This window comes from Aspergillus stella-maris (assembly GCF_047715825.1).
Source record: "Aspergillus stella-maris strain CBS 113639 unplaced genomic scaffold BDV14scaffold_24, whole genome shotgun sequence".
NCBI classification, from domain to species: Eukaryota; Fungi; Ascomycota; class Eurotiomycetes; order Eurotiales; family Aspergillaceae; genus Aspergillus; species Aspergillus stella-maris.
In genome coordinates this window covers 395,578-408,006 of record NW_027396818.1, presented here as the reverse complement: position 1 = coordinate 408,006, position 12,429 = coordinate 395,578, and the positions used below count along the sequence as shown (strand labels likewise).

At 50.8% G+C, this 12,429-nt stretch overlaps 2 protein-coding genes and 4 non-coding genes across 6 annotated transcripts; 3 read left to right on the top strand and 3 right to left on the bottom strand.

Annotated features, from left to right (window-relative positions):
- The first annotated feature begins 844 nt into the window (after positions 1–844).
- Positions 845–937, top strand: BDV14DRAFT_t76. Its single transcript has one exon. It is a non-coding gene; the product is annotated as a tRNA-Asp (tRNA).
- Positions 938–2,223: 1,286 nt separating this feature from the next.
- BDV14DRAFT_t75 lies at positions 2,224–2,316 on the bottom strand. The gene has a single exon. It is a non-coding gene; the product is annotated as a tRNA-Asp (tRNA).
- Positions 2,317–3,119: 803 nt separating this feature from the next.
- On the top strand, positions 3,120–3,816 carry BDV14DRAFT_172643 (uncharacterized protein; the record flags this gene model as incomplete). Its single annotated transcript, XM_073768610.1, has 2 exons — positions 3,120–3,168; positions 3,237–3,816. A coding segment is annotated over exon 2 (359 nt), but the record flags the coding sequence as incomplete, so codon positions are not given.
- BDV14DRAFT_t74 lies at positions 3,792–3,879 on the bottom strand. Its single transcript has one exon. It is a non-coding gene; the product is annotated as a tRNA-Asp (tRNA).
- A 487-nt stretch (positions 3,880–4,366) lies between these two features.
- BDV14DRAFT_189529 (MCM DNA helicase complex subunit MCM4) lies at positions 4,367–12,295 on the top strand (the record flags this gene model as incomplete). The annotated part of the gene is made up of 9 exons (XM_073771214.1): positions 4,367–5,603; positions 5,653–5,724; positions 5,776–6,968; positions 7,025–7,536; positions 9,456–9,915; positions 9,977–10,222; positions 10,271–11,579; positions 11,638–12,007; positions 12,166–12,295. The coding sequence occupies 9 exons, from the start codon at positions 4,367–4,369 to the stop codon at positions 12,293–12,295; spliced, it is 5,529 nt and encodes a 1,842-aa protein (XP_073628678.1).
- BDV14DRAFT_t73 lies at positions 8,297–8,369 on the bottom strand. Its single transcript has one exon. It is a non-coding gene; the product is annotated as a tRNA-Lys (tRNA).
- Positions 12,296–12,429: the final 134 nt, after the last annotated feature.

The following is a 12,429-nucleotide window of genomic DNA, read 5'->3' as shown; positions in this document are numbered from 1 at the left end:
TTGTTGTACAGTACTTTAAAGTTGAGCAAGCATGGATTTTTTTTGGAGTTCTGCGAACCGACCGGGAACTACGAACCGACCGGGATTTACGTTAGTAACTAACATCTGATAGTTATATGCCGAGGCATCAAGGTGTTGTTGTTCCTTATTCAATTATTTGTTTTGCATCTCGATTGCTGTTATAGATTTCACCGACCTCTCGGCCCATTCTAGTCAATTAAATGCTCATTGGCAGCCCGTCAGTCTGCCCAGTCTACTAGTCTAGATCCTCCTCACTTCCACCACCCAGATCAATCAATCGGGCCTGAAAACCGAACTTCTAAATACTTACATACTGATTTATATGTTCCTTAACAATGAGCTCGAACTTGCTGCAGCTCATTGCCGGAATGCTAGGCCTGAGTACTAGATGCTCGGTGCAGAGTGGGCAACCATGGCCGAGAGGTTGTGAGGCAGGTAAGGATAGAGGCGTATCTGCCGAAAATAGCGTCAACTATCTTTGATCTTGAATAGTCTCTGAATTGACTAGCTCAGAAAGGGTCGCGTTAGGGCAAAAAAGGTCGCTGTTACACTGGGATAGACGAACTACGGTTACCTCACCCTAAGCGCAGCATGGCACCCATACTAGACGTCTGTGACCAAATTACTCCATAGTACACAGCTTGTGCCCTTGGTGTTTGCCTCAGAAATACTCATTACTTCTTCGTACGTTCTTCATTCATGCATTTTACGTGAAGCTTGATTAAACAGTGCTCCCTAAACTTGGTCATCAGACAACTGGTGATTGCTGCTCAAGTTGTTTTACCCTTATGATGGCACAAACCTCAAATCTTGACATCTTCATTCCTCGATGGTCTAACGGTCATGATTTCCGCTTGTCAATCCTCATTACGAGGAACAAGCGCGGGAGACCTGGGTTCGACTCCCAGTCGGGGAGATTTCATTTTTGCTTCCTGTCTTTTTTATCTTCCTGTTGGAAGTTTCCTTCGCTTGCCTAGCCTGTCTTATGCTACCTCGCCATCTGCTCGTCGCAAGATACTCAGTCTTATTTCCATTCCGAGCTGTTTTCTTCCAGTCTGATATCTCTCATACCCTGAATGCGCAACTGTTTCTGTATACATATCCGTCGCAAATACTCTTGTAGAGTTCTCTGGAAAATAACACGAAATTGACAATGTTTTTTCTCTCCGCCGGTGGTGCAATGCTGAGAGAGTCGAGACTTAGCCCGGCGCGCTAAATTTTGCTGGTAGATTGTGCCCGCGATTGGACTGCCTTGCAGCCGTGATTCTGTGCCATGGGTCGATTCATTCTGTCCGTACACTAGATCTGGCGCTTTCACTCTGATAGAGATGGTAAGTGTGATAGTCGACAACTGCCGGGGAGTTCCGTCGCGGACAAAGAATGCCTATTCGGATTGTATGAGGCTATTTGCTGACTCGAACCAGATCCATCTATCCAGTCCCAAGACATGGAATCGAAAGCCCGTGCCAGAGCGCGGACGCACGCACATCTTGATTCCTACTCCTACTTCGCCCCCTCTAGCGGCTAATGTGTCGAAGAAACTGCAGGTACTGTGTAGCCTGGGTGATCTAAATGCACCATTGTTGTGACTTCCTATCACAAGGTTTATGGGTTTCACTAAAATAAATATTGAAGAGACCTCACGTTCTTTCTTCTTGGAGACCTGCCATGTGCTATATAGTATGATGCCTACCCAGCTAGTTCTCACAGAGATGATGATGATGATGACGATGCAGATTTCTGAGTGAGAGTCCCAAGTGGAGTGCTGATAACTTGCGGTTTGTTGCTACATGAGATCATGCCCGTTCATTATGCTACATCAATGGGCTAGTGCTTGGATATACATACTTAGGTAAGTAATACATCGAAAAGCCAACAGAGCAAGAACAATGTACTATTTTAGAACCCTGATTTCTCTACTTTCTTTCAATTTACATCTTCTCGTCGAGAATTGTTGACAAGCCCCCAGGCCCAGGCACACCCACCACCTGCACGATCGTTAGGGCTACGAGGTACGGAATACAATGCTCCTAATCCGATAGGATGCTAGAGTATACCTCGATCTTTGACGAGAACTTAGCACAGTATCATTCTCCGATATCATTGATATCTCGGTGGTTTCCCGGCAATTATCTGTCGTCCATTCAGCAAAAAATATAGAATGCTGTGCCGAGGTGACAGTCAAAGACAGGAAAAAAAATTCTCCCCGACTGGGAGTCGAACCCAGGTCTCCCGCGCTTGTTCCTCGTAATGAGGATTGACAAGCGGAAATCATGACCGTTAGACCATCGAGGACTTCTGATGACTAATAATATGTCTTTGACAATATGTGCAAACTTACTTTCCGACTACCCTAGTCTGCACTCTGCACAGTACACCCTAGTAAACACAGTAATGGGGACAGTTATACGGAGTAAGTCTGGGTGACGGTGAAAAAAACACGATTGTGCGTGGCCTTTGACGTAGAACTTGTGGCCTTTTCGCAGAGCAACGTGCGCAAAAGTCGCTATACCTAAATTTGGCTTTCAGTTGCATCTAAAACTAAGAAATCAGGCAGCGCATACATCATGATTTTCTCGAAGGATAAATAGCTAGCCAGACCCCCAGCCAGATAGCTTGTATAGCATCGAGTCGCTACACCTTGCTGGCCATATCGGAGACGAGCTTGGTCGCCTAGAAAAAAGCTTAATTGGCCTGGCGGAGGCTTCCTCGGAAGGTAAATTTCCAACACTCAAGGAGGTAAGATGGTCGAAAAACGAGGAGCTGTATCACGAGCTTGATGTACGCACTGCCTTCGCCTCCACCAGTGTGGACTTTGATTACGACCATTGGCCGGCCACGAAATCTACGCTCGGCGACGGTGACTACTCACCATACCCGAACTACTTAGACCCGGGCGCACTGCCTGAAATATCGGATTCTGATCTTTAGATCGCACTTTACCTTAGATACTACTTAATTAACGACATTCAAACTCGAAACCAATCTTGTTCGCTCCCGTCACACAACGAAAGTGGCTGCTGTTAAGCCGTCCATGCTGGTGAGGCTATGGCGATATGCGCACATGATGGATTCGAGATCAGTCTTGGTAAGTGATCCTCGTGTAAGGCCGATACTTATATCAATGCACCGCATTATTGTACATTGCTAAAGGAGAACACCCTCGTTAGTCATGTCCGTTAAGTTCTACCCAAGGCATGTCGGTTTTGACTCACCCATCGCATAGATGGCAAACGCTTCAGCGTCTTTGTGTCCTTGTGGGTTGCCATCGCCGTCTAATGCGTCCTCGCCCTTTGCGACGCTGGCCATACAACCAGGGACCGTTGTCACAAATCCAGTTCTTGCGCACGTGATATCGACTGGCATATTTGTTAGCAGTTTGATGGCTTCACCTGTTGACCAGTGCCTAGAATCAGTACAGAGGAGATGGGGAAATCACGCACTCAACGTATTGGTCCCCGATCTCAACATACATGTCGCGCCAATGAATACCTCGCGTCGTCCGGTCGTCTTCCACCGTGGTCCACTGTCAAAGTTCATCGGCAGAAGGTCATGGCCTCCTCGACAAGCCCGAATATGGGATGACTGACATAGCACGCGGCACCCACACCTCCTTGCGGTTCATTTCTGGGCCTTCGCTCCTCGAGACCATAACGAGTCTCGTATTCGTTCTTTCATCGTAGATGTTGCCGGGGAAGCCCCAGTAGCAAAATGGAGCAGGTCGGTAGCATGGATGAATTTGTGGAAAAGAAAAAGAAAAGGAAAAAAATCTCCCCGACTGGGAGTCGAACCCAGGTCTCCCGCGCTCGTTCCTGAGTAGGTGACAAGCGGAAATCATGACCGTTAGACCATCGAGGATTGGATGTATAAATTTTCCAGAAAGCAACATTATAGCAAACAACTTTAATGAAGGGTACATAAACTCACGAGGACACATGTCGGAGCATACTGCCCTCCGGTACCGCCTGCCCCTACGGGTCGACCTCGCTTAGTCATCATATCCCTATTTAGTTAGCAGAGCCTACGGGCACCCCTGAATGGTTAAGCATCTTGGTTTCCACAACACATCACTATCACGTGACTTTGGTCGACGCGCCCGCCCAGACAGGAAAGCACTTAACGCGTGAACATGAACGAGACGTGTCATAGCGCGTCGCTCCAAATTTCTTCGGGGTGCCTTAGCATTTGTTGTCCACACTCCGCCTGCACTCCCTCCAAACATCCCTCTTTGCTGCCGCTGCATCCACAACCACATGAGCAGCCGATTCTGGACTTCCTCCATTTGATTCTCATTCTTAATTGTGTGAGACTGCCATAATACTGACTTTTGAACATCTGCAACACCATGTCTTCTCCCGCTTCTCGCCGCAGGGGCCGTCCGGCGAGGGACTCCGCTACCGCATCTCCGGCTCGCTCAACACGTTCTCAGCAGCAATCTCAAGCCAGCAACGCTTCACAGACTACCCCTCGTGCTTCGCGACGACTACAAGGCGAGGCTGCTGTCCCATCATCGTCGCCCATGTTCTTTCAGTCCTCTCCCACCAGAGGAAACAACAGCAGTGCTGAGACGCCTGATGCGAGAATGGAAGAACCCAGCTCCCCTATAAGAGCTCTTTCCGCGATGGATGATGGCGAGACCACTCCACGTGCCAACGGAGCTGGCCTCAGAGGTGAATACCTTGCGTCTGACGCGCCCATTGGATTGCATTTGCTAACTTCAACAGACTCGTCGCCAATCCGATATGCGTCTAGCTCAAGTCCCACTCGTGCCTTTGGCCGCCAAACAGGCCACTCAGATATCCCCAGCAGTAGTAGCGGCCTATTCGTCTCATCTCGACAGGGTGTCACCTCTCGTCGCAGTGACCTTCATTCCGGAGGCTTTGGTTCGACCCCAAACCGCAGACGCAGAGTTTTTGTTGATGCAAACGGAGTTCCTGCGACTGATGGAGAACCTCAGTCTGACGCTACGTTTTCCAATATCCACCCGGACACTTCAGAAGCGGAGGCTATGGGTGGCGGTTCAACTCGTGTGATTTGGGGTACCAATATTTCTATCCAGGATTCGATGTCCGCCTTCAAGAACTTCCTTCACAACTTCACTACAAAATACCGTTTGTGGTCAGAAGGTTCAACGGAAGACGAAACGCGCCGAATGGGGGATGCAGCAGAGGAACGGGAATACATCACCATGCTAAACACAATGCGCCAGCTGGGTGTCACCAGTCTCAACCTAGATGCCAAGAACTTGAAGGCGTATCCGCCCACCCTCAAGCTGTGGCATCAACTTCAGGCGTACCCCCAAGAGATTATCCCGCTTATGGATCAGAGTGTACGGGATGTCATGGTCGAGTTGGCTGCTAAGGAGATGGAGCGACTGAGGTCTCAGATGCAACGAAGCCACCACAACAATAGGGATTTGAGCTCTGCTCCGGCCGTGCCTAGCTCTGATGCGATGAGCGAGACTGGCAGGATGCCGCAGACAGAGATACCAGACCTTGTGGCAGAGGCAGAAACGAAGCCTTACAAGGTCCTGCCGTTTGGACTTGATACTACAGTTAACATGAGAGATCTCGACCCCGCTGGCATGTTTTCCCCGGAACTGCGAACGAACAGCCTAACTAACGTCATCAGATATGGACAAGTTGGTCAGCATCAAGGGTTTGGTCATTCGTGCTACACCCATTATTCCTGACATGAAAGAAGGTTTGTGTCTCTTTCCCACTGTTCCAGAAGTAAGCTGACCTTTCAAAACAGCATTCTTCCGCTGCCAGGCTTGCAACCACTCAGTCCAAGTCGATATTGACCGCGGCAAAATCGCCGAACCCACGATTTGCCCGCGTCAAGTTTGTCAGGAGAAGAACACGATGCAGATCGTTCACAACCGCTGCGTGTTTGCTGACAAGCAGGTCATCAAACTTCAAGAGACTCCGGATAGCATCCCCGATGGCCAAACACCTCACTCAGTCTCGCTCTGTGTCTATGATGAATTGGTCGATGTTTGCAAGGCTGGTGACCGTGTCGAGGTGACTGGTATCTTCCGTTCCAACCCCGTGCGAGTCAACCCCCGCCAGCGAACACAGAAGACCCTCTTCAAGACATACGTTGATGTTCTGCACGTTCAGAAGATTGACCGCAAGAAGCTGGGTATTGACGTTTCTACCGTCGAACAAGAGCTCTCCGAGCAGGCCGCCGGTGACGCTGAGCAAGTCCGTAAGATCTCCGCGGAGGAGGAGGAGAAGATCAAGAAGACAGCTACGAGACCTGATCTCTATGAACTCCTTGCTCGATCACTCGCCCCTAGTATCTACGAGGCCGATGATGTGAAGAAGGGTATCCTTCTCCAGATGTTCGGTGGTACCAACAAGTCCTTCCAGAAGGGTGGAAACCCCCGTTACCGTGGCGATATTAACGTACTGCTTTGCGGTGACCCCTCAACGGCCAAGTCTCAACTGCTCCGATACGTGCACAAGATTGCACCGCGAGGTGTGTACACTAGCGGTAAAGGTTCTTCTGCCGTCGGTCTCACAGCCTATGTTACCCGCGACCCTGAAACTCGCCAAATGGTCTTGGAGTCTGGTGCTCTGGTCCTGTCCGATGGAGGTGTCTGCTGCATTGACGAGTTCGACAAGATGAACGAATCCACCCGGTCCGTTTTGCACGAAGTCATGGAGCAGCAGACGGTTTCCATTGCGAAGGCTGGTATCATCACCACACTTAACGCCCGAACAAGTATCCTCGCCTCTGCCAACCCCATTGGCAGCAGATATAACCCCAACCTCCCTGTTCCTCAAAATATCGACCTCCCTCCTACACTCCTATCTCGTTTCGACCTCGTGTACCTTGTCCTCGACCGCGTGGACGAGTCAGAGGACCGGCGGCTGGCGAAGCATCTTGTCAACATGTATCTCGAGGACAAGCCAGAGAATGCGAGCGAGCGCGAGATTTTGGTAAGCCAACATTAACTTTGACTCTCTCTTCTGTTCCTAACATTATTTCGCCACAGCCCATCGAGTTCTTGACAGCCTACATCACCTACGCCAAGACTAAGGTGCAGCCAGTCCTCACACCCGCCGCCGGTAGAGCCCTCTCGGACGCCTACGTCAACATGCGCAAGCTGGGAGATGACATCCGCTCCGCGGACCGCCGAATCACTGCCACAACCCGTCAACTCGAGTCCATGATCCGCCTATCCGAGGCTCACGCCCGTATGCGTCTCTCCGATGAAGTCACCGCCGACGACGTCGAAGAAGCCGTCCGCCTGATCCGCTCCGCCATCAAGCAGGCTGCTACCGATTCCCGAACTGGTTTGATCGACATGAGCTTGTTGACTGAGGGCACGAGCGCAAGTGAGCGCCGCAACAAGGAAGCTCTCAAGCGTGGTATTCTCGGAGTTGTTGATGACTTGGCTAGCGGAGGTGGTGCGGCTCGCTGGGCGGAAGTCTATAAGGTACTGAGCGAGCAGGCTAGTACTGAGGTTGATAGTGCGCAGTTCACGGAGGCTGTGAGGGCGCTTGAGTCAGAGGGCCTTGTGAACATTTTGGGTGAGGGTGCGAGGAGGAGTATCCGCCGGGCTGCTGGTGCTGGTGTCTAATGTAGCAACGGCGGCGGCGGTTCGATGATGAGGATACGATGCAATGGAGTACATAACATGGAATTTGATGATAGGCTCGGCTACTACTGAATGGGTTAGTTGAAGGTGTCTGGTGTTATGGGCTGGTTGATCTCAATGGCATATGATCTTAGTTTTAAATAGTCAAATCAAATGCATAATTTATTGAAGCATTCCTTTGCACAGCTAGCGGTCTTCATTGGGCATGAAGTATGTCCGCCAACTATACCCTCCTTGGCTCCCTACAGAACCTCCCTCGGGAGGTTAGGTTTTAGGCATTCGATGCTCACCGCTGGTATACTGTTGCTCGGGGTGAAGTGGTACTCATGCATCGAAGTTGGATCTCGCAATAGCATGTTCATCCTTCTACCTGCGAAACACGCTGCTACCACTGGCATCAAATACCGAAGTGCGCTGGATCCCTCAGAATATGTATCCGCGACTGGCTTACAATCCCCATCCCATGCTTATTTACTTACTTACGTCCCGGTTTGTATTCAAGGTAAAGTACCGTAATGACATCGGCATGCCGACCGGCTCAGGTACCTCAATATCCGAACAGCCACCACTCAATTGAAAGCCGACCAAGAATATATATAAAAAAAATGCAGATCGTCTATTCTCTGTCTTCAACCATTTGGTGGACCTAGAAAATGCAAAAAGAGAAGCCCAACGCGGGGCTCGAACCCGCAGCCTTGAGATTAAGAGTCTCACGCTCTACCGATTGAGCTAGCCGGGCTAGTTCATATCTAGAACTCTCAAACTTGGCATTATGAGCCAAAAAAACCGTTATACCCGGCGCAAGGCTTTCGTCCAAAATAACAGGGCCATTGACCTGCATCCAGGGAGTGTTCGGTGTGCTATACGAGGCGAAGCTGGTGATATCGTTGGGAGTCCCCTCACTCCCAAAGACCTGCCGATGCCAACCGCACAATTGCTACTACAGAATACACATATGGGAAACAGTCTGCCTGCCAGAGGGCATTGTTCATGATTCATGCTTCAACTTCAACGACAGTCAACGTAGGCCATAGCATCAACTATTGACCAGGCCTAGAACAGGTTGGCGCGACCAGCGACAGTGAGCTAAAGCGAGCACCTGCTCAATCGAGTGGCTGAGAATTGTTCTTCCTGTGTGGACACTGCAAGCCCCGCGGCGACAGCGATGGACTCCATAACGGATGCTAACCGTCTCTGACCAGTGCCTGACAGGCTAAGACTGACTTTGCTCGGTTTGGACTGGATCTGGCTGGCTGTTGGAGAGAAGCATCGGATGCTGGCTTATGCGAGGAGAATGCGATCGATCAGCCAAGAATGCCACGATCACAGATCAGATGGGAGCTGACGCTGGCGAAGTACACCCGAGCATCTGGATTCTGGAGAGGAAACGAGGATGGATGTGGGCGGCACGTGCCCGGAGTCGAGCCGGCGCTAGTCCCACTTTGGCGAGCAGCTCCAATTCCCGTGCAGCGGGCGCTCTCCAGTCTCAGAGCTCTATCGCAGTCGCAGCCCGGGACTATCTCAGTTCCAACTAAACTAAGCTCAACCCCCGCCACCCACGGCCGAGTCTCTCGCTTTCGACTAGACGCTATCAATTTCTTCACTTCGCCTCTTTCCTCTCCTCTTCTTCTACACCCATTCCTACTCCAACTCGCCTGCAATCGCCGAACAAGCTCCAATCCTCCCGAGCGGCGTTCTGATTAGCTCACTCACCAGCGCCAGGTCCTGCGCCTTGCCATAGGCCGGCATCATGAGGTAATTCGATCAATTCGGTCCCTGCATACAAATTCTCCGGTACGTGCTCTACTGACACACCTCAATTCAGGTTTGGCGAGCATCTCCGCTCGTCCATGATCAAAGAGTACTACTGGTACTATATCAACTACGAGGGTCTGAAGAAGGCCCTCAAAACCGGCTATGTTACCGAACCAACCCCCGATAATGCGAAACCCGATCGGAAAGCCTGGACGGAGGACGATGAGCGCCATTTCGTGACATTGCTCGAAAGCGAACTTGACAAGGTCTTCAACTTTCAGAAAATTAAGAGTGATGAGATCGTCCGTCGGATACAAGAGAGTGACAAGGATGTTGATGACGTCGTTTCGCGTCTGAACAGCAGCAATGAGTCGCGCAGCAATGGCCGCCCAAGTAGAGCTCCTCCCTCCGACGAGGAGTTTCTTCTGCTTGAGCAGGTTCTGAGTGATATCATCGCCGACGTCCATGACCTTGCCAAGTTCACGCAATTGAATTACACCGGGTTTCAGAAAATCATCAAGAAGCACGACGTATGCGACCAATGCCAACCTTGGAGCTAGGGGAACGTGATATGCTAACAACCGAACTTAGAAACAAACTCAATGGCACCTCAAGCCGGTCTTTGCTGCCCGACTCAATGCCAAGCCTTTCTTCAAGGACAACTACGATGCTTTCGTCGTCAAACTTTCTAAGCTCTATGACCTCGTCCGAACGAAAGGTAATCCCATCAAGGGAGATTCTGCCGCTGGTGGCTCGCAACAGAACTTTGTCCGCCAAACAACCAAATACTGGGTCCACCCGGATAACATTACGGAACTGAAGTTGATTATCCTCAAGGTATGATGCACCATCGCTTATTAGATGATGTTCACTGACATGCCGAAGCATCTCCCCGTTCTTGTTTTCAACCCCAGCAAAGAGTTCGAGGAGGATGATTCTGCGATTTCTTCCATCTACTATGACAACACCGACACATGGGAGCTGTATGAAGGACGTCTAAAAAAGACTGAAGGCGCGGAGGCGATTCGTCTGCGATGGTACGGTGGCATGAAGAGCGATCAAATATTCGTTGAACGAAAAACGCATCGCGAGGACTGGACCGGGGAGAAGTCAGTGAAGGCGCGCTTCTCCATCAAAGAGAAGAATGTCAATGACTTCTTAGCTGGTAAATTGACTGTGGAGAAAGTGTTTGAGAAGATGCGAAAGGACAAGAAGAAGAGCGAGGATGAGATCGCTGATCTGGAGCAGCTGGCTCGCGAGATACAATATCGTGTCATCACTCGCAGACTGCAGCCAGTAACCAGATCATTCTATCATCGGACTGCCTTCCAGCTTCCCGGCGATGCTAGAGTCCGTATCTCGCTTGACACCGAGCTTGCTATGACCAGAGAGGACAACCTTGATGGCCGCCGGAGAGCAGGCAACAACTGGCGTAGGATGGACATCGGAGTCGACTGGCCGTTCACGCAACTGCCTTCCGAGGACGTGGAGCGCTTCCCATACGCGGTTTTGGAAGTAAAGCTTCAGACACAGGCTGGTCAAGAACCGCCCAAATGGATTCGTGATCTAACTGCTAGTCACCTGGTGGAAGCTGTGCCGAAGTACAGCAAATTCATTCACGGAACCGCAACCCTGTTCCCTGATCGCATTAACTTGCTGCCCTTCTGGATGCCTCAGATGGATGTTGACATCCGCAAGCCTGCTTCGCGTCACTTTGGTATCCAGCGTCCAATGACGAGCACCTCGTTATCCGCCAATGAAACTCCAGAGGATGACGAAGAATCAGATGACGACGAGCTCGAAGACTCGCAGGGGAGCGGCAGACGTCGCCAGTCAGGCTACGGTACCGCCGAGCAGATTCTGTTCGCGGACACGGACGGCAACGCATTGGACATTGAGGAGCGCATCGCTGCTCAGCCCCTCCCCGGTGATGAAGACTACCCGCTGTACGATTCAGACGACGAATCCATCGACTCTGACGAGCTGGAAGAAGCCCGACGAGTCGGCGGTACCTACTACTACAAGCAGCTGGCCAAGTACTACGCCCAACACATCTCAGACGGAACAGTCAACCTCATCAAATCACTCATCCCACGACCCATGCCTACAAACATGCCAGCCCCCGAACAAAACGGTATCGCCGTCATCGGCAACAAGCGAACAATCAAGAGGTTCGAAGCACCAAAGGGGAAACGTAAGCTCAAACACCACCCATACTTGTTTCCACCTGACACCATTGCTAACTGTCGCAGGAATTCATGTCCCCGTCCGCGTCGAACCAAAGGTCTACTTCGCCGCCGAACGCACCTTCCTCTCCTGGCTCGAATTCTCCATCCTCCTCGCCTCAATCGCCGCAACACTCCTCAACTTCGGCGAAGACTCTATCACCTTCGGCTGCTCTTGGGCATTCACAATCCTCGCTGCCATCGCATTAGTCTACAGCCTGATGCTGTACGTCTGGCGCGTCGATAAGATCCGCAAGCGCCGTGATGTCAAGAGGGTCTATTATGAGAAGTGGGGCCCGACAGTTGTTGGGTTGGGTCTTGTCGCTATTATGTTGACGAACTTTGGGTTGAGGGTTAGACAGGCGGGGTTCACGAGGAAGGACGGCCAACTGCCGGGGTATGGGAATGGGACGATTCCAGGACGGGATGACCTCTGATTGACTGACCGACTGACTGACTGATCGATTGATCGATGTTACTGTACGTTGGATTTGAGCTTGGCTCATTGTCCGGTGAGTTGTACATGTAAAGTGTGGCGAATGGTGTATATTTTAGATGGGTCTTCTTAGGCGGCCTTTCGGCTTCCCAAAGTGCAATGACCGTGGATCTAGGTACGGCTTGGCGAGTGTATAACACTGCATATACTTCAGCCGCCTGTTATATCATTACTAGAGCGATAACATGATTTGATGAACGAATACCGTTTGACTGGTTTCCCTTCCGAAGTCGCAGTTATAGCTGCAGGCCGTTTGTAATATACAGTAATAAAGTCAGAAGAGATAGCACTGCTCAACACCACGCAGTCCCTGATCTTAAATA